Raw genomic sequence first — 20,992 nt, 5'->3', positions numbered from 1 at the left:
CCTTGATGAGGTCTACCCAGCTCACTGCCCCCCCTCGTCACTGCAGCGGGTGCACCGTACCGCACCATACAGCACTGCTCATGTTTATTTCACTACGACTGGGAGAGGAGAAGAAGGGATAGATAGATAGAGATAGAAGTGGAGGACAGTAATGATCTAATTTATAGTTTTAATTAGGTAATAGACTTGTAGGAGCGATACGGGGCGGGCTCAGTGTTAAAACAATGAAACTCTTTATTACCAGTGCAGTCAAACCATTTAAAAAGCTCAAAGTGTTCTGCGCTAACTCTGTTCTGCTGCAAAGACACGCCTAAAGCCTCACCGGAGAACATCCATGTCACACTGTCACACTATTTTGTCACTTTTTTGTTGTGTTTTTATCCTTGTTTTTGTCGCTATTTTGATTTATTTTTTTTCCCCAGAAGCTTTCAGATTTCGGTAAAGCCAAACTGGAGAAAATGTGCTTGGTTCAGGTGGGAGTTCACATATTGAGCGCCAAAAACTGAAAAACTTGTTTTTGCGTTTTCTTTTTAATTATAAAACTACACATTCTAATACACCTTATGTGATTTTGGTACCTCTGTGATGAACATGAAAATGATCATCAAAAACAGTTGAGATTTTAACAATTCTCTGAGTTTTTAAATGGTCAAAATCGGTCCAAGGACGGCTGAGAAACATCCTGTTAAAGTCTTCAATCCAAGAACCAGACGATAACGATAACACGCGGTGTTTCAAAATGTGTCAACAATGTTGACGTTGAAAATTGACTTGAAAGGGAGATATTTAGGCATTTACCTCTTCCGTAACGTTAGTGTCTATCCAGAGAGGAGAGAGGAAGAGAGAGGAGGAGTTAATCAGAAAGGAGAATGTTGCATAAAACCCCCGTTATCTCCGTTTCTAGAAAAAAAACAGTGATTTTGGTCAAACTAGCCTCTGTTTAGCTTAGATTTCTCAGGAACCGAGGCACATAGAATTAAACTGTTTTCACCAAAGGGGAGCTTAGCATCTCCCCTTTCAAACGAGTCATCGCTTGTGTCCATTGCTATAACATAGAATACGCTGTGGTTCTACAAATATTATGAAAAATGGTGTGGATTGTTGGCACTCAACTAAATCACAAAAACAGCACGGCACTCAATGTGTTAAGAAGTTATGTACAATAAAGAAATACTAGCAAACAGCGCATTTCTAAGTTCATGTATCGTTTAAATTCTTGGATTCACAGTCAAAGATTATCTATGGAGAATCTGATTGCTCGCCTTGTATTACTAATATTCGATAGAAAGATCCTGCAAAGGATAAAATCTCCCTCTTATATATTCTTACTCAATACCTTTAAAAAAAACTCTTCTAACGTCTGACACCAGGTGTTGGGACGATATTGTCGCTGAAGCTGTTGTGAAGAACTGCGACCACAGCCAGTGAGCGGTTAGGGTCTCTCTGCGGAGCCTGGAGCACATCTACGAGGACAGAGTCATTAGGAAGGCAAACAGCATCCTTTGAATGCCTCTTTCTCACAGCTGCCCTCTGGCACAAGGCACTGATCCCCTTGGTATTGAGGAATAAAGAAGTTCTCTTTTATAGCTCAAGACAAAAAGGGCACTCAACTGTGGTTCAGTTTTGGATGTTGCATGAGTGGGAGATTATGATTGTGGCAAATAGTCCTTTAATCCATTGCCCGTGTACTTGGCATCACATTTTAAAAGTGCAAAAGTAAATCCTCCATGTATCCCAGGCATCAATGGGCTAGGTCCCTCCTGTCCGGTCACAAAAGAAGAAATTGTGTTTGTAATTTTTTATAGTTTATTTTATATCATAACTAATTGCCTAATATCATTAATGTGTATAATCATCGCAGTTTTATGCATCTGATCACGATTTCTGGCATCGCACATACACAAACATGCAAACACAACACTGACCAGTAGATGGCAGTCGCGCATGGTCCCATCCCCAGCACATACACACACAATGGGACCGATTGGAGCGTGCTGAAGTCACGCTGAGGCTCCTCGTTGGTCACAGTCACTCACACACGGCTTCTTAAAACACCGGAGAAACTGGCAAAGACCGGGGGATTATATGGTCACTGTTTGTTTGTTTTTGGCCACTCTTTGCAACTGGACTTTTTGCTGGCGACAGAAGATGAAGAGTGGAAGCTGGAGTTTGTGGAATTTCAAAGAGGCTAAACAGACATGCTACTACTGCGGTTGTTTTACAGTTGACTACACGTTTCATGACACTTATCTGCGTATTTCGCTGTGATTCACCTTTAGCAGGACATAAACGACTCCTTTATGCTCATATCATTGTGCTTAAAGGGATATTTCAGGATTTTTGACAAAGGGCCTCATTTCCTCGTTATCCAGTGTTGCTGATTTCTGGAGATATTTTTTTGTAATTCATGCAGTTCATATGTTTGAAGAGTTTTGTGGCGCTAGGCTAATGCAAGGCTAGCGCATTTCTACAATGTCAGCTAGCCTGCATTAAAAACAGTCTGACCCGCTCCACAGTGCACCTGAGGCAAATAACTTATAACGCCAGACTAACCATATAAATGTCTGTGTCGATAGAGTAATTTTAACCATTTTGCATTTAAAATGCCTTATATTTGAGCAGCATCAGCTTCGTGTTTGTATAAACTACGCAACGGCGGAGTGATCTGCTAGAAAATAGTCCCTCAAAATGCGATCATTCATGTGATGCAAGGTCAGTTATATTCCAAAAATTACTCTATGGACACAGACATTTATATGGTTAGTCTGGTGTTATAAGTGATTTGCCTCGGGTGCTCTGTGGAGCGGGTCAGACTGTTTTTAATGCAGGCTAGCTGATACCATAGAAATGCACTAGCCTAGCACAAGCCTAGCGCTACGTAACTCTTCAAATATAAGAACTGCATGAACTACAAAAACAATATCTCCAGGTACCAGCAACAATCTGGATAAATAGGAAATGAGGCCCTATGTCAAAAATCCTGAAATATCACTTTAAGGTAAATGTATTGTTAGGCAAAAGTCTTCTGTACAAATGACGTTATGTAGCAGCAACAAATACTGCACGACAGGAAGTTTTGAGTTGCTAACAACAAAGTCTACCATCACTGTCTCTCCAAAGTTCATCTTTTCTTCAGAGTCTCTCCTGGTTCTCTCCCTTTCCTCTGCAGCTATAGGCGACCACGCCGTCCGCCTGTGCGTGGTCTGACTCAAGCGGACAGCTGTCACAATGAGGGCAGTTGGACAGAGAGGGTCAGCCAGGGCACGGCGCTGTGGAGAGGGCATCGGACAGAGGGAGAGGGAGAGGAGAGGGCTTGTGGAAGTGGACGTAAGTCTGTTACACAAGAGTATTATGATACAGAAAACACTGACGGGGGTTTGGCTCGAAGACGCGATGATACAGTGACAGGGCAGAAATTGAACTGTCAACAATCGAGCCACAAGACTGCACCGACAGTAATGGACGTTCAGATGATATGACTAAATAAATGTTACGCAAATAAGTCAAATCAGTCAAAAACTAAAGAATTCATTTGTTTCAAAGCCAACGTCTAGTAACAAACCACGCAGCTTCTGATGAGATGAGGTTCATTCAAACGGTGTTTTTAGTGAGATTTGTCGGAAGTTGCTGAACGGAAGTGACAGAAATCTGCATTTGGATTTGTAAATTAGACACAAAGTGCAACATTAGTGGATAGTGTTTGTTTTGGTCCATGGTGTTTATATTCCTCTATTTTCCCTTGATGAAAATGACATGTCACGCCTGTTGATTTAAAGGCCCTTCATCAGGGGTAGGCAAGTTTGCTTCGTGGAGGGCCGATTTTCTTCATTGTCAAAAGACAGAGGGCCGAACCCCCCAATAGTCAATTGACACCCGAAGTAAAGCATCACTTTCAACAAATGCCAGTTGTACATCATATGAGTGGCTGTTCTGCAAAGAAATGTAAAGGAACTGACTGTATGTTTCACATTTTTGAGTACTTGAACCTCTTGCCCCCACGCCTGTTTTGGCATGTTTTTGTCGTCCATTTGTTGCTTCTTTGTTGCTGCTTTTGTCACTTATTTCTTGTGTTTTGTCACTTTTTTCATTGCTTTCTTTTTTTTCTTATTTTTGTTGCAGTTTCACCCTCGTTTTGTTGCTATATTGACACTTTTTTCAAGAAGCTTTTAGATTTGGGCAAAGCCAAACTGGAGAAAATGTGCTCAGTTCAGGTGGGTGTTAAGAGACTAACCAGAGCTTCTATGCTGGAGGGCCGTATTTGGCCCCCGGGCCTGACGTTGCCTACCCCTGCCCTACGTCATGCTTTATTCAGGCTTTAACATATAAACCCCCAACCTGAGCCCAGCACTTTTTCTCCAGTTTGGCTTTACCCAGATCTAAAATCTTTTGGAAAAAAAAAGTGTCAAAACAGTGATGAAAAACGCAACAAAGAAGCAACAAAAAATGTGCCAGAAAAGCAACAATAACACAATAAAAAAGCAACAAAAACACGAGCATAGAGTGGATGAAAATTAAGGATGAAAAACATGACTAAAAAGTGATAAAAATCAAGGGGAAAAAAGCGATGAAGAAAGCAGCAAAAAATGAAAGGAAAAAAAAAAAAAACTACGAAAACCAGACAAAAACGTGGCATAAACGTAGCGACAACGCAACAAAAAGTCACCATCAGTTCTGTCGGCGTTACGTAAGTGCCCAGAAGCCGCTTCAGAAACCTCCGACAGACTTACTTTATGAGGCAGGAAGAGGGAGTTGACTGTGGCCACCAGACTGGCTGTATCGGGAGCGTCCTTCCGTCCACATATCACAATCTACAGGCAGAGAAAAAAAAGGAAAAAAAAGACAGGTGTCAAGATAACAAGAAGGTCTGGGTACGGACGTTCAAAGGTGGTGCGTGGGATGTGGGCAGACGGGGAAGTTGTTACCAGATTTGTAGCGCTAACAAGGGAGCCAGGTGTTTGCCATGGGGCTAGTCTGGCCTTTCCGCTTATTACCCTGCAGCCTCTTTGGCCCCGTACATGGCCCCCGCTAGGTTGTGTTTGACGGATAGAAATATTAACTCCCACCACAATGAGGATAAAACTGTCAAAAAGTTACAAAACTTCACAGGAAAAGACAGCGAAGACGTCAAAAGAGTGCCCTTGTTGCTGATAGTCCTGCACAGTATATTGCCAAATTAATGATATATAAAAGGAGAGAAGCTCATGATGTGGACCCCATCCTTCCCAGACCTCAACCCTATTGAGAACCTTTGGAGCCTCAAGTAAAACATCTATGAGGGTGGGAGGCAGTTTTCATCCAAACAGCAGCTCTGGGAGGCTATCCTGACATCCTGCAAAGAAATCCAAGCAGAAACTGACTTTAATGGATGCAAGAATTTTGAAGCTGCTAATTTAATTTAATCAGCCACAAATGGTTTGTCAAATAACAAAATATTTCAATATTTGAATCCAATAATGGTCCTATGTTAAAATGTAACTTGACCTGTTAAGATGTTTTGAAATAGCTTTTGATTTCAGCAAATGACCTCCTAATGCTGCAAATTCAAAACCATTTTACCACCACCAGGGTCCAGGCTCAGGGGAAGATACTTTCTATCATTCACTATCGTTTGTTCAATATTCTGCCGGGGTCTGAGCCCCGATAATGATTCATGTTCGTCAATAAAACACTCATACTGCCACTCTGTCTCTGAGTCTCTTCAGGTTGAATTCAGTTTTACCCAAATCTAAATGCTTCTCGACTGGAGAGCAAAAGTCTAACGCAGAGGTGCCCAAACTTTTTGTCTCTGAAGGCCAAAATGAAAAAGTGAGTCGTGGGCCAAACACGTTGATGTCAAGTGTGAAACACTTATAAACTGCAAATAATAAGTTACTCCATTTTCTTTTTCGGTAGACTTTACATTTGCAGTTGATTCTATCTATGCAAATACCATGCTACAGTAATGTTAACTTTGGGCACCCCTGGTCTAACGCCTCATTTGAAAGCTAAGACCTACAAAACAGATCGTAACTTTTTTGTCGCGTTGTCGCCGCATTTATGTCACAGGCTTTTTTTTCCAAGTGTGTGGCTGTTTCGCTATTTTTACGTGTTTCTCAAGAAGCTTTTAGATTTGGATAAAGCCACACTGGACAAAATAAGCTTGGTTCAGGTGAGGTCAACCTTCCAACCATAACACTAATCTCCTGGACACATGCACTCAATCGAAAAGTCAACGAGAAAAGACCCAGAGCAGGTTTTGGAGATGGATTTCTTGACAGAAAGTGACCAAAGTGAACCAACATACAAACTAATCATGCTAATCACGCTCGCAAAACATCAAAAGTAGCCAAAAAGTGTGAAAGCGAGTTCTTGGGTCATGAAGCTTTAAACATTTCCAAAGCGATTAAGCTCTAATATGTTGCTAAAAGCGGCACGCGCCTGTGAAAAAGTCCAGAATGGTGGAATTAGGAGAGTGTCTGGGGATTAGCCGTGCGTGGCGAGTTAGCTAATGTCCACAGATGACCCTATCTCGCTTGGTAAGAGAAAATAGACTCTACTGGCCAGCGTTTATTCCCTAAGAGGCGGCCGATGTGTCATTTAAACACAGAATCTGTTAGCGGAGGCGTCAGAGCCTCGCGGAGCAAAGAGCGAATCAAAGGAAGCGGCTGACAGGACGGCAAACACCAGGGTAAATAGAATATAAAGCCAAAATTACGCGCCTCACTGCGGAATCGGAGTTGGTTTTGCTTTGAACAAAACTTGGACATTCCTTCTGTTTTATGTAGTTTGGAGCATTGTTTTTTTTTTTATCTTAAAGTGGAACGACTTTTTTGTTGATAAACTGCATATCTGATGATTTTAGAGTATTAGCTGCTGTTTCCACTTATTTTTTTGTCAGTTTAGTGTAACAAGTATATTTTGCAGTTATATCTAAAACCATGCGTGTACTGCCCCCTCCTGCCTAAACTTTTTTTTTTGGTGGAACTTTCTATAAAAGTAGAGGAAGTGGAAGTGTAGGTTTTCTGTATTACATTCACGAAGCATCAGGAGCGTGTGTCGTTAACACTTAGCATTACTGTGGGTGGGAGGCCGTGCGGTGGGAGGATTTTTTGTGTTTATTTGGCGCTGTTTGCGGCGGTTTCTCATGGCATTGATCCTGTAAAAACACAAATACATGGCCACTCCTGCAGTGACCAAGTATTTATGTTATGTATGTTATGAGCATGTTAGCACTAGCATACTGTTGCTAGTTTTGCATGGCAATCAAAAATACAATTGCAGAGGTTAAAACTCCGCGATTGGATTCTCCAAGTTCTGTGCCTCAAAATGACATGCAGCATGTCCATATTGACGGAGGTTCAGTGAAACTTATATTTAAACAAACTTGTAGCTAACCAGTTCTCATGTTTCTCTGTTGAGGGGGGATTAATTTTTAAGCCCTGACTTTGCACTTCCCAATGCAAGAAACTCTAGTAGTAGTAGTAGTAGTAGTAGTAGTAGAAGAAGGAGAAGAAGGAGAGGGAGAAAGGTAGAAGGAGGGAAGAAGAAGGAGGGAAGAAGAAGGAGGAGAAGGAGAAGGTGAAGGTGAAGGTGAAGGTGAAGGAGAAGGAGAAGGAGAAGGAGAAGGAGAAGAAGAAGAAGAAGAAGAAGAAGAAGAAGAAGAAGAAGAAGAAGAAGAAGAAGAAGAAGAAGAAGAAGAAGAAGAAGAAGAAGAAGAAGAAGAAGAAGAAGAAGAAGAAGAAGAAGAAGAAGAAGAAGAAGAAGAAGAAGAAGAAGAAGAAGAAGAAGAAGAAGAAGAAGATATATCCAATATTGGATGATAGCCGATATTGTAAAATCCTCAAATATCGGCCCAATATATCGGTAGTGCCATTCTAATGCTTTATCATCATTGGTGTATTTTTTAGGGAAATGTCAGCTCACTCCATCAAGAGTAGTCAAGAGAATGAGGTAAATCAGTGAAATTATAGAACCTGAGCCTGACAGGCCAGTCCACAGAAAAGCACAGAAAAGCTCGTCTCATGGGTCAAAGTGATGGCATTAGTATGCTCAGTCAAATTGCATGCCCAGGTGCTCAATTACACGCATTCTCTTACATTTGTTAAACACTCAAACTTACAGACTATCACTTTAAATATTCATTTGTATGGCACGCTCCAGCCGCTCATGTTAAAGCTACTTGGACCCTCTCTTTCACATGAGGTCTCGTGTTTTGACCGCACAGTGGTTTGTGAGTAATGGGAGTGAAAATGCCCGTTGTCCTTTACCTGCTTGAGGGTGTGGTGCTGTGCCATGAGCGCCCGCACCATCTCGGGCAGGGCTATGGGCACGGAGGAGAGGCGCTCGGAGAAGGCGGTCAGCAGCCGCTGGCACCTCTGCACCCACTCCTGTCGCCCCGTGACGTGGGAGAGGCGCAGCAGGTTCCACGCCGACACCGAGTTGGCACTGGGCTCCGCGCCGTCTTGGTCTGCAACACGGAGACGGGTGGAGTTTAGTCGACAGGGCCGGACATCGACAAGAGATCTGACATGAGCTGTAATTCAGTTCATAGAGCAGGTTCTAAACATGATCAAAAGCTTCAACATTTTGGTAAAAGACTGTAATTTGAGCTGCAAAAATAATCAATAATCAGCAAACCCTGGTGCACTTCCTGGTTTAAACTGGCAAACACATGGCCTAATCCTCACAATAAGGTGTTTGATCATTGCACTGACTCAACTTTTCTCCATTGTTATAAATAACTTGGGAAATCTTAACTTCCAAGGCTCTTTTCTCTTTCTTTTGAATCCCAAAAAAACAAGGTTTCCTAAATCTCCTCTGAATAAATCTTCTAATAGGTCAAACAATGAAAACACACATTTATACTGACTTTGTCGATTTAGATTTTCACATGAAATGTGCAATACACACATTGTGACATCATACAAAAGCACAAGCTTTTTACCTTTGAAAATGTTGTACATTTTGAAATGGAATGAAATATTTGAACATCTGTGTCACCATCAGTGGTAGCCAAAGTTTAGATGGCGCTCAGGCTTCTTGTTTAATTGGCACACACCACCACAGATGGTACTTTTTACGAGAAGTTTAAAACAAACATTTTAGCATGACACAGAGCTGATAATGATTATGTTTACAAGTCTAAATAAAACTTTACTAAATGAATCCAGTTGAAAGTTTCCCTGCACTTTCCTCTGTCTGTGTCTGTGTGACTCGGGCTGTTCCAATGCCAATGAAATAACTCGGGATGCTCCTAGTCTTCACTGCTCTCCTGTCTCATGGTGAGACATCAGGGCTCTCTCAGACCTTCCTCCAGTGGAGACTGTAGCTCTGGAAGTCCATGCCTCTGGTTTTTCAAATGTTATTGCTATTTCAAACAAATCAATACTTTCCAAATATGTGGTCCCAGCTCAGTCCCCTGACTTTTACCTGACGCGGAAATCAGCAGATTTAACCAGTTGAACCGTTTATTAACATGCAGTGTTCTTCTGTTATATCCACGCACACGGACTCTGGGCACATCAACAGATGGGAAAAAAAACAAAAATAATAGCAAATAATATAAAAATGCTAATTATTTGTGAAATTTGGGCCGTAATATCAGGGTCCACTTCCATTGTTTCAATCCAGCACCGACATCTGGTTGGCTAGTGCTGTCAAAACTTTTTTTTTTTTCAATGAAATGATGCTATTAATTTACATGGTATATTTTGAAATAATTGTGTAGTAAGAAAACAGTCTCTGGCCATACAGTGTATCACCAAATGACTGAATTCCACTTGAGCCTCTCCACCGGTCGTCCAGATGGTGCCATTCCCCGCCGGCCACATTCCTCTGAGGTGTGCGGTGATGGCACTAACAGGAGGACTTCAGGGCTCGGCTCGTCCTTATCTCCTTATCTCAGAGTGCAGTGAGAGCCTGGAGGTCTTCTCATGACCCTCTTCACGCTGTCTGCTGGGGGACAGGCCACCCGCCCAGCAGGATATGAGAAGGTGTGAAACTTTGGCTGGAGATTACTGTCATTGTATTTTTCATATAAAAAAAATAGTTTGACTACCCTGGGTTAAGTGGATAAAAACTAGGTATTTTTAATATTTTTCACATCTAATTCATCGACTTAATAAGAGCTCAGGATATGAACACATTATATAGCCATGTGGTAAATGGACTGTCTGCCCCAGGGCGTCTGTGGCTTCAGTAACAGCTCACCACCACCGAGTGTGGAGTGAATGAATAATGACTACTGTGTAGTACTTTGAGGAACTTGTGACACAGGCTTGTAAAGTGCAATACAAGTGTGAGTCGTTGTCTTTAATGAAGCTACAGTCAAGTTGAGCTTTATTGTTGAGTTTATTATTATTCATTTATTGGAAACATTTTCTCTATTATATGCGGCCCGCGGCCCACGACCCGCCGTGAGAGCTGAATTTTGGCCCACGACCCAAAATGAGTTTGACGCCCCTGGATTAAGTGGTGAAAAAATTGGTATTTTAAATATTTTTCACATCTAATTCATATACTAACTGCTGCAGAAGAAAATAATAATAATAATAATAATAATAATAATAATAATAATAATAATAATAATAATAATAATAATAATAATAATAATAATAATAATAATAATAATAATAATAATTTATTTATTATTAATTTATTATTATTAATTGTGTGGTATGTTTGACATCCCTGACTTAACCCCAACCTGAACCGAGCACATTTTCTCCAGTTTGGCTTTACTCAAATCTAAAAGCTTCTTGAAAAAAGTGTCAAAAAAGAAAAGAGATGGTATTAGTTGGTAATAATGTTGACTTTCTACAGAGTGTACAGAAACTGTGCTAAGGCATGGAATTGTAACACAGATTGTCAGACTTGTCAAACTGGCTGGTGAAATCCTGGGGATGTCCAGTCCTCCAGCCTCCCTGCAGGACATTTTCATCAGTCCACACTGACTAGTGCTCTCGACTGTCAGTATGAGCTGCTGCCTCCCTCATGGAGGAGGTGTAGGATCCCTGTTTGTTCACACAATCGCTACTGCATAAAAAACTCCTTTGTACCGCACTCCAACAAATGAATTAATGAGAACAACTAATACCATGTGACTGTGTGAAGCCGGGCCATCGCGGGTGTCTTTAATCTTTTTGTAATGTGTTTATGTTTTTGTATTTGTATTTATGTTTTGCAGCTGACTCTCCTCCAAGTCGAATTTCTCCCTCAGGGACAAAGAATAAATGAATCTGAATCTGAAATGAGATGTTACACTGGCCGATAGAGCGCTTCAGTCAAGAAACTTTTAGACTTGGGGTAAGGTCGGCCAAACTGGAGTCAAATGCACTCGGTTCACGTGGGGGTTAAGGCGCACTGTTGTATAAGCCGCGACATTTAAAGTGCGGATTATAGTCTGTAAATAACGGTAATTGCAAATTATACAAATGACCATGTGAGCTATTTTGTCTCAGTTTTGGCTATACTATAGTTATATGCAATAAAAAGTTATTTATTGGTAAATGGGAATTTGTTTATTAAAGTAAAGGACCTGTATCCTGCTATTTTAGCCAAGTATAGGCATTTATATGATATACTGTACCTCTACTGCTATGGGTTACTATTTTTTGTGAGAAATATACATATTTTTGGGGGTATTTTGCAAACCCAGAAGACAAGACGCGCCGCCCCCTCTCTCATCTTCCCATGCATTATTAGCAGTAAAATAAATATAAATATCACAGCAATAAGTGAAGTTTCTTCACAACACAGTTATAAGGAGTTGACATCTGCATCACAGCTTCATAAATGGCTAACACACACGCTAACACATACGCTAACACACATGCTAACACACATGCTAACACATACGCTAACACACACGCTAACACACACGCTAACACACAAGCTAACACACAAGCTAACACTCGTTTTGACTCACCACCGCTCTGTCCTAGCCTCTCCATCACATCGGGGACTTGCGTTGGTTATAAAAGTTAATCCACTTTGATTCTGGCGAAGATTCACCAAACATCCATCAAAGACAGTCACAGAAAAACACTATTTTAGTGATAGTCGCTGAATCCCGGAAAGAAATTCCAACTTCTGGCGAGTGGCCTCTTCTTTAGGAAGGGTGAATAAAGTCCTGCACCTCTCGGAGCCAAGCACGCTTTTCTCCGTGACATTATCGTTAGGTAAGAATAAAGAACAGGTGTGTCCAGAGTAGGTTAGAAAGAGCTCCATCTTCACATCCTTCAGTGCAAACATGACATCTGTTCAGACGCTCAGGGGGTGCGTTTCCGTTTTGTTATTTTTTAAGCTGTTTTATAAATTAAAATCAGGCCGTAAGGCACTACATTACAGAAGTTGTGCTCTTCCTGTTTGACACTATGACATAAAAAACGTCAGAGTGTCACAACAGTGGTTTTCCAGCAGAGGGCGGAGCAGCTGCCCAGAGAGCAGGATTCAGGAGGATTGCTGAGAACTGCTTGAATGAAGCCACAAACCACTCTGGGGGTGTTTTTGATAAGGAAATAGCAGAACAACATGGTTAAAAGCTCCAAAAAGTCGATTTTGCATGATATAGGCCCTTCAAATAAAATCGAAACTGCAAAATTGACTGAAAAAAAAAATGTGTTTGGATAAAATCATCCAGCCAATGGATCTGAGGGCCACATTTGGCCCCCAGTCTGCACTTTGGGCACCCCTGGTCTATGGTCTACCTATTCTGCACTCAAAACGCCAGCCCACACGCTGAGATATAGTACGCCACACAGACTAATCTAGGATGTTTCTCTGAGTTTTAGAGTCCAGACACTTTCCCCAAACTTGTTCTGATCTTGCACTCTCTTCCCGGTTGCCATTGTTGACAATCCTTACAATCTGTATCCCGTCCTTTTTCACCAAAGCAGCAGAGGGCAGAAAAAAAAAACACAACTCATTTTCAATACAGCGCGATGTAACAGTAAGAATGACTGTGTGACCTCGGCGCTTATGAAAACAAATAGAGCCGCGAGGGAGAGAGTGGAGTTGGGGAGCGAGTCATCAGTCCTGCACTGACAGCCGACACTGGAGGACCGGCCGTCGCTAATGGGCTTCCTCCTCACAGCACACAGGGGAATAGAGAGGGGGGGGGGGGTACAGGTGCGGGATTCATCTGTGATCCGTCACCTCACAACATAAGTAAAGAAGAGCGCACATCATGTGGCAACTGTGAAGTCAACTCGAGAGGAAACTGCGGCATGTTTGAGTAATCTTTGAATCTTCCTCCTCCTTCCGACAATGCTCTTTCTGTTCTCCTCTGCTCCGGAGTGAGTTTACCCCTTCTCTACAGAGCACTGAGAGGGAGGAAAGTTTGTCAGATAAAAGCTGTGTCTGCAGGTGTCAGCCACAGAGAGAGAGACCAAGGTCAGAGGGGGACAGCTTCTGTTACAGCGAAACACAAACTCGCACTAATTACCCAGACCACTCAGGAAGCTCTGCGCCGTCCAGGGAAGTCAAGCTTTTACACTTTTACAGTAAATAAATGAAAAAAGAACCTCGAATGAAAAAAACCTCATTTGAAACCTCCTGTTTACAGTTCCACAATGTTAAAGTTTGCTACACAAAACACAGCAGTGAGTTTTTCTCTCGATGCAGCGCTATCGACTTGCCGGTCTCTGTGAAAAACTTTGGAGAATCCGCCACATCGTCATAAAATAAATCAATATTTTAAAATGACATGCTGGACAGCAATAAGATAATCAAGTCAACAAGTCAAAACTGTCTGTAGGACGTGAAGTTTCACTGAACTGTCTTTTTAAGAATGGTCTTCTAAAAGTAGTTTTTTTGTCTTCAAACAAAAGGTAAAATAATGATAACAACTAGTGCACACGCTCATAGAATTCGCAACCAGCTAGCAACAACTAGCATTGCTAATGTAGCTAACAATGTAACAATGCTATATAATTACTTATTATACGGCTCTTCACAACGTAAGTAGAACGCTCCGCTGATTTGAATGGGATTTCCCAACGTTCTACCGGTCATTATTTTCTGATAAAGGACCTCTGAAAAAAATTATGACCGCTGCCCATGGCAACGGAGTTCGTGCTTTCATATCACTCCGCGCGTATGTAGTAGCGACACTATCTGTCCCGTCACTGCGAGAGAAGTTGGGGGAATCGCTCGTGAAGTTAGCGTGAGTCTGACTTTCAATTTACCCAAAGATTCACCACCATTCCTCCAACTGCACCTTCAACTAAGTAGCTAGGCTAGCTGCTAGCCTTGCTGCTTCTAGCCTAGCCAAACGCTGCAGCGCAACGCGCAAACTTTTGGGAACTATTTGTCGTGGATGTCATTAAATAAACCTTTCGGCCTTAATAAAAGCGTACAAAGTTTATGTTGTGTGTTCAGTTGGCAAATGGCCGTTTAATAAGCGGGATAATGTATAGAACGCTGGTCATTATCGGGAAAATAAGTACCTTCAGGGCGAAACAAGACCGGGGTCCGGTTCGCCCTGTCGGTACTTATTTTCCCGATAATGACCAGCGTTCTATACATTATCCCTTACATAATTTATATTTTTAACAAACCACTGTATATTCAATGTGGAGGAGAAAACAAATACTCGAGCCTTTACTTGTCGCTGGCCACATTCATTTATCTTGTCAGACTAACTTAGCTATTTTTACTGTCATGAATAAATGTTCATAACGGAACGTCTGATGTCTCCCAGGACAAAACTCTCGTCAAACAAAAACTATCCCACAGTGAGTTTCCTAATGAAGATCAGGCCGTGTCTGATCTCTGGGTCAGCTCTTGGCATCTTTCCGGCGCCACTTACTCAAAATCCAAAAGGACAACAATTTTGATGACAGACTGGCCTCTTTTTTAATCGTCTTAAATTTAAACGTAAAAGATCAAGGCCCGATCTTGTGTTTCAAAACGTTCAGTAGGAGCGCACTTTGTGATCTTGCTACTCCAGACTTAGCGCATTTAAGTGGGTGGAGACACACATTTTCCTCCAACCAGATGGACTCCACGGCCGGTAAACAGGTTGTGGGGGGTGAACATGTGCAATTGTTTTGTTTCGCGTTGACGCCAAGCGGGCTGATCCGCACCACAGCTCAGGATGGGGTAAATAAAGTTTTTAGTTTGACCTGTGAGAGCCTAAGGCTTAAGAAAGAACGCAAGGCAGCGCCATGTAAACGAGGAAGTGAATGTCAGCGGTGCCATCAGCGCAGTCACCTCGTCTTGTGACGCCCCCTCACAAGTGGCGGAGGCGAATAGCGTATTAAGCTCCGACACTTGGAAAATAATTCGCCAAGAGCCGGCGCCCCTCCGTGCACCGCCACAAGATCTGGCCCAAAATCTCTGATCACTGGCATCACAGAGGCTGCAGCGGCGCACAGGGATTCTGCTGTAGGAAACTGCAGAGCAAAATGCAGTGATGGATTATTTCTCTCCTTCTTATGCCGCTGGTTGTTAGCATGAACGCAGCAGCAACGACATCAAGGTTTGAACTCCTGCACATTGGGAAAATATTCAATATGCGACTGATGGAATTTCTTTCCTTCTTCTTTCAATAAGCTTCTGCAAAGTCCAGCGATGTCGCATTCATGTTTCACATACACTGCGTTCCAAATTATTATGCAAATGACATTTTTCTAAGATTTTCTAAATTGTCAACTCAAATGAGAGTCAGCATAATTTTCAAGTCTTTAGCTGGTAGAGGATCATTTAAATGTGGTGGAAAAAATGTCCTAGTGATAACGGTATTTTTTTCAAAAATAAATATAGTAAAAACCTCAAAATCCACTGTTCCAAGTTATTATGCAACTCATCGTTTCAATACATTTTAAAGCTCGTAATTAACTGAAAATGGTCATTTGTTGTATTTGTAGCATTAGGAGGTCATATTTACTGAAATCAAAAGCTATTTCAATCAAAAAAATATTAACAGGTCAAGTTATATTTTACCATAGGAGCCCTTGTGTGATAGCAGCTTCAAAATTCTTAAATCCATTAAAATTGTGAGTTTTTGGACAGTTTCTGCTTGGATTTCTTTGCAGGATGTTAGAATAGCCTCCCAGAGATGCCGTTTGGATGAAAACTGCCTCCCACCCTCATAGAAGTTTTTTTTGTTGAGGCTCCAAAGGTTCTCAACAGGGTTGATGTCAGGGGAGGAGGGGGTCCACATCATGAGTTTCTCTCCTTTTATGCCCATAGCAGCCAGTGATGCAGAGGTGTTCTTTGCAGTATGACATGGTGCGTTGTCATGCATGAAGAGGATCTTGTTAGGGAAAACGCGGCTCTTCTTTTTGTAGCATAGAAGACAGTGGTCAGTCAGAAACTCCACATATTTTTCACAGGTCATTTTCAAACCTTCAGGGAGCCTAAAAGGGCCTAATGGGGCCGACCAGCTCTCTCACCATGATTCTGTCCAAAACATGACTCCGCCACCTCTTTACTGACGTCACAGCCTTGTTGGGACATTGTGGTCATTCACCAACCATTCACTACTCCATTGAGTTGACCATCCAGGGTTACACGGCTCTCATCAGTGAACAAGACTGTTTGAAAATGAGTCCTCATGTATTTCTGAGCCCGTTGCAGCCATTTCTGTTCATCAGCATTCAATTAACCGTTTAGGGGAGGCCCGGATAGAAGGTTTATGCACAACTGCTGCCTCTGGAGGGTCCTACACCTTGATGTTTGGGGGACTCCAGAGGCACCAGCAGCTTCAAATACCTGTATGCTGCTTTGTAGCAGCTGTTCTCTTAATCTAATGTGTTTGTCTGGCAGAAACCGTCCATATTGTGCCTTTATCGGCACAAATTGGAGTGTGCTCTGAATCATCCACAAATCTCTTATCTGTATGATGATTACACTTAATCTTTCATGAAATATCGAAGGTTTTCATACCTAGACCAAGGCATTCAACTATTTCAAGCTTTTCATCAGCAGAAAGTCCCTTTTTCTTAACCATATAGCTTGAAAATGATGATCTGCATAATAAAGTGGAACACCCTTTTTCAGTAGTTTTTCCCTTAACTGGGCTTAACCTGACAACTAACTATCCCAGGTCTCTGAGATTAATGTCAGTGATTCATAGAGCCCCGAGACACGATACCATCCACAAGTTTCATTATTTTTTAATTTTTTTTAACCTTTTTGACACAAAAATGCAATTTGCATAATAATTTGGAACGCAGTGTAGATCTTGTATTGATGATGGGAGAGTGTGCCCACCATGCAAAGCCTTCTCTGGCACATCCCATTGACTCTCAGTGGGGTTCAGATCTGGACTCTCCATCTCACGCTCCCTGAACCATTCTTTCAAGCACATTGAGTTTCCTTGTGTTCGAAATGAGCGGTATAAACAAAGCTGCCCTGCCGGACAACATCAGCCCCATGAATCCTGGCATCGTCATCTGACATAAATATGTCCACATTATGCAATTATGTTTGGTTTAAAAATCAACTTTATAAATCTTTTTTTTCGTTACAGTGTTGTTCACATGTCAAAAACATATCTGGAGTTGAGGTTTTGCGCGGCTTTAAGGACAGAAGAAAACGGCAGGCGGGAGTGCTGGAGGTAATTTGAGGGCGAGCGTCTCATGCTCTGTCCATGTAGCATGTGTCAGCCTGTCAGCAGCCGGACCGGGCTGGAGACTAAATGAAGACAGATATGGCAGGGGTGTGATCAAAGTGAGAGCTCCGCAGGCTGAAAAAGTGTGCTCCACTCTTCTCTTTGCTATCTTTAGACCTGCCTCTCCTGCTCTGGATCTTCAGCAGAGGAACTGTGAACGGCGCAGAAGCTTCCATCTGAAATAATCGATAAGAGAGCTCGGGGGAAGGAAATCAAGCGCGCGGCGGCCGAACGATCCGAGACGTACGCCGGGTTAACTGACGACTTCTGAGAGCATCACGTGCACAAAGTAACGGTCAACACAATTGAGCATAGAATTGCCTGTCTGTGGTCATTCGTCAGCGTGTGTTTGTGGCGCTAAGTGCGTTGTTTAGGAGAGGTGCAGCCTGGGACTTTGTGTATACTGGTGCATCTTAAGTGAAAACGGGAGATGAAGAGCTGGAACCAAAACAATATGGCGTCACCCGTGCTGTTGGTTTTTACACCACATGTACTGAAGTATAGTTAAGAAAATGAGGTGACACAGTGGTGGCAGTAATACATTCATAATTCTGTTGCTGTTAAGAAGACTGAATAAACAGGGTATTTATAAAAACAATTACAATTTACAATTATATATGACTCAGAACAGAACTGTAAAAGTCCTCCTGACTGTTCTTAGGATTTGTTCTTCCAGAGGAGCATTTTCCGCTAAGTACAATGCCAAAAACCTTCCTAAGAAGCCTTTGACTCAAGCCCGTCTTACCCTCCTTCAGGCTGAGCGGTAGCGTGGGGTCACTGGGGTCGCTGCAGAAGTATCCACAGCCCTGACTGTCCCAGAAGAGCGCGTCCTGCCTCAGCTGCAGCTCCTCGGCCCACTCCAGCCACGAGGTTTGGAACGTGGCCTCGTACAGGTCCAGCAGGCCGCAGATCACAAAGGCATAGTCGTCCAGGAAACCGGGGATGGGAGGAGAACTGTGGAGATGGAGGAGACAAAATCATAATATGGAATAAGGTACGGCAATGTTTTTTTTTTTTTTTTTTTCATTATTAAGGGGCGACAGTGGTGCAGTTGGAAGAGCGGGTCGTCTCATGATCGGAAGGTCTGAAATTCGAATCCCGCCTCCTGCAGGTTGTAGATCTGCCTTGATTAGTCATTTCTGCAATTACAAGGTTGTGTCCTTGGGCAAGACACTTCACCCTACTTGCCTCCGGTGTCTGCGTACACTGGTGTATGAATGAGAGAGTGAATGGGTGACTGGTTCCTTACTGTAAAGAGCTTTGGGCCTGATAAAGGTAGAAAAGCGCTATGTAAGTCGAGTCCATTTACCATTATACATGAGCCTGATGTGGAGCCAGGCTGGTGGTCAGAAACACGTGGCTGGAGGATTAAACTATTGTATATGTTATGTTTTTAATGGTAGGGGAAACCGGAGTACCAGGAGGAAGCCTACGCAGACCCGGGGGGGAAAACATGCAAACTCCACACAAAAGGGCCCCGCCCAGATGGGGATCGAACCCGGGACCTCCTAGCTGTGAAGCACGAGCGCTACCTGCTGCCGTGTTCAAACATGTTCAGCACATGTTTCATGTTTGAATTCATGACCGGGTGACTAACTCTGGCCAATGCTTTCATGGGAACGCTAAATTGAATCTTTCACACAGAACAGCATGTGCAATGCAAATGTTTTGTTGGTGAAAAATCCTTCAGAAACATGTATAGAGCCGACACTGTGAATTTATTATTATTATTATTTAGCTACTCAGATTTAACCTCTTAACTCCCGCCTGAACCGAGAGGATCTTTTTCCTCACGTCATCAGATTTTTTTTCCATCATTTTTTTGTTGGGCAGTCAACTCTTTTTTGTAGCCTTTTTGTCATTTTTTTTGTCATTTGTTGTCACATTTGTCATTTTCTCGTCATTTTTTAAATCAAATTTTTGTCATTTTTTGTCAATTTTTTTTTATTTTTTTTGGTCAAATTTTTATCATATGTTTTTGTAACATTTTGTCACATTTTTGTCATTTTTTCGTCAATTTTGTATCAAATTTTTGTCATTTTTTGTCACATTTTTGTCATTTTTTCGTCATTTTTTTAAATCAATTTTTTGTAATTTTTTTGGTCACATTTTTGTCATTTTTCGTCCATTTTTTGTCAATTTCTTGTGACATTTTTGCCACTTTTTCATCCATTTTTCGTCACTTTTTTGTCAATGTTTTCTCACTTCTTTGTCACATTTCCATCATTGTTTTCGTCTCAGTTTTGTTGCTATTTTCACAGCTTTTTTCCAAAAGCTTTTGGACTGGGGTAAAGCCAAACTGGAGAAAATATGCTCGGTTCAGGTCGGAGTTAAGGGGTTAAGATCGTCTCTTACAAAGCAGGTACAAAGCAGCAGTTGGTTTGCAGTTTGCAGACGACTTCCTCACGTGAATGTATTTGTTAAGCGCGTATTTCACCCTTTGCTGCTTGCCTCCATGTTGAAGTCCTGGAGGTATTTTCACAAAAAGCCACATGACAGATAACAGCCTATAGCAGCTTCTTTAAGTTCATAATCCTTAACTCTATAACGCCCTGCTGTTGCTGAGTGCGGCGGGCGGGACGGCGACTGGCAGCCAGATAGCGCCGTGTTTGGGGACTTCTGTGGACATATACGAGGAGACAGACGGAGACGTGGAGAGGCTGAGGACAGATGATAACACCGGAGAGGCGGAGACCAACGTGAGGTCAGCGCTGAAGCAAACAGGAACGACTCATGACACAGTACACGTAACTGACTGTGGCAGAGCAGCCTCTTCGTCCCTGGGCTCTTGCAATACATTTAACCCTCAAATTTATATCAGTAATCTGCAGCTAAAGTTTAAAAGAAAAAAAATAAAATACAGCATTTACTTCATTGTGGGTGTCTCCACCTTAACCCCTGTGGAGATGTTCTGCCGCGTGGCTTCAAGCGTGTTAATGCCGTCACGCTGTCACAGTCACACGGTGTCAAGCATCTCTCCCACACTCGTCGGTATCGTCTGTAAGAGGCGTCTGTCTGCAGAGCTGACAACTCCAGCCAAGACCCGAGTGGCCTTCACGGACACGGGATCAGGGTTGAATTACTAACACTCGTCTGGGAAAGGAGGCTTCAGGTATTTTAAGGTTCAGACACTTTCACCAAACGTATCCTGCCATACACTGCGTTCCAAATTATTATGCAAATGACATTTTTCTCTGATTTTCTAAACTGTCAACTCAAATATCAGTCAGCATAAATTTCAAGTCTTTAACTGTTAGAGGATAATATGAATGTGGTTTCAAAAATATGAATATTTAAAAACTCAAAATCTACTGTTCCAAATTATTATGCAACTCATCGCTTCAATACACTGTAAAGCTTGTAATTAACTGAAACTGGTAATGTGTTGAATTTGCA

At 42.2% G+C, this 20,992-nt stretch overlaps 1 protein-coding gene across 1 annotated transcript in view; it reads right to left on the bottom strand.

Moving 5' to 3' along the window:
• spata20 (spermatogenesis associated 20) overlaps positions 1 to 20,992 on the bottom strand; it is a 98,595-nt gene that overhangs the window by 52,115 nt on the left and 25,488 nt on the right. Inside the window, exons 13-15 of the mRNA XM_079577954.1 lie at positions 18,342 to 18,550; positions 8,247 to 8,446; positions 4,728 to 4,808 (exon numbers count right to left, since the gene is read on the bottom strand). Coding sequence (XP_079434080.1) covers positions 4,728 to 4,808; positions 8,247 to 8,446; positions 18,342 to 18,550 — 490 coding nt within the window. The remainder of the gene's footprint in view (positions 1 to 4,727; positions 4,809 to 8,246; positions 8,447 to 18,341; positions 18,551 to 20,992) is intronic.

The sequence above is a fragment of the Gobius niger genome (genome assembly GCF_951799975.1).
Source record: "Gobius niger genome assembly, chromosome: 19".
Taxonomy (NCBI): Eukaryota; Metazoa; Chordata; class Actinopteri; order Gobiiformes; family Gobiidae; genus Gobius; species Gobius niger.
Note: the sequence above shows the minus strand (reverse complement) of the source record. Positions and strands in the feature narration are given on the sequence as shown.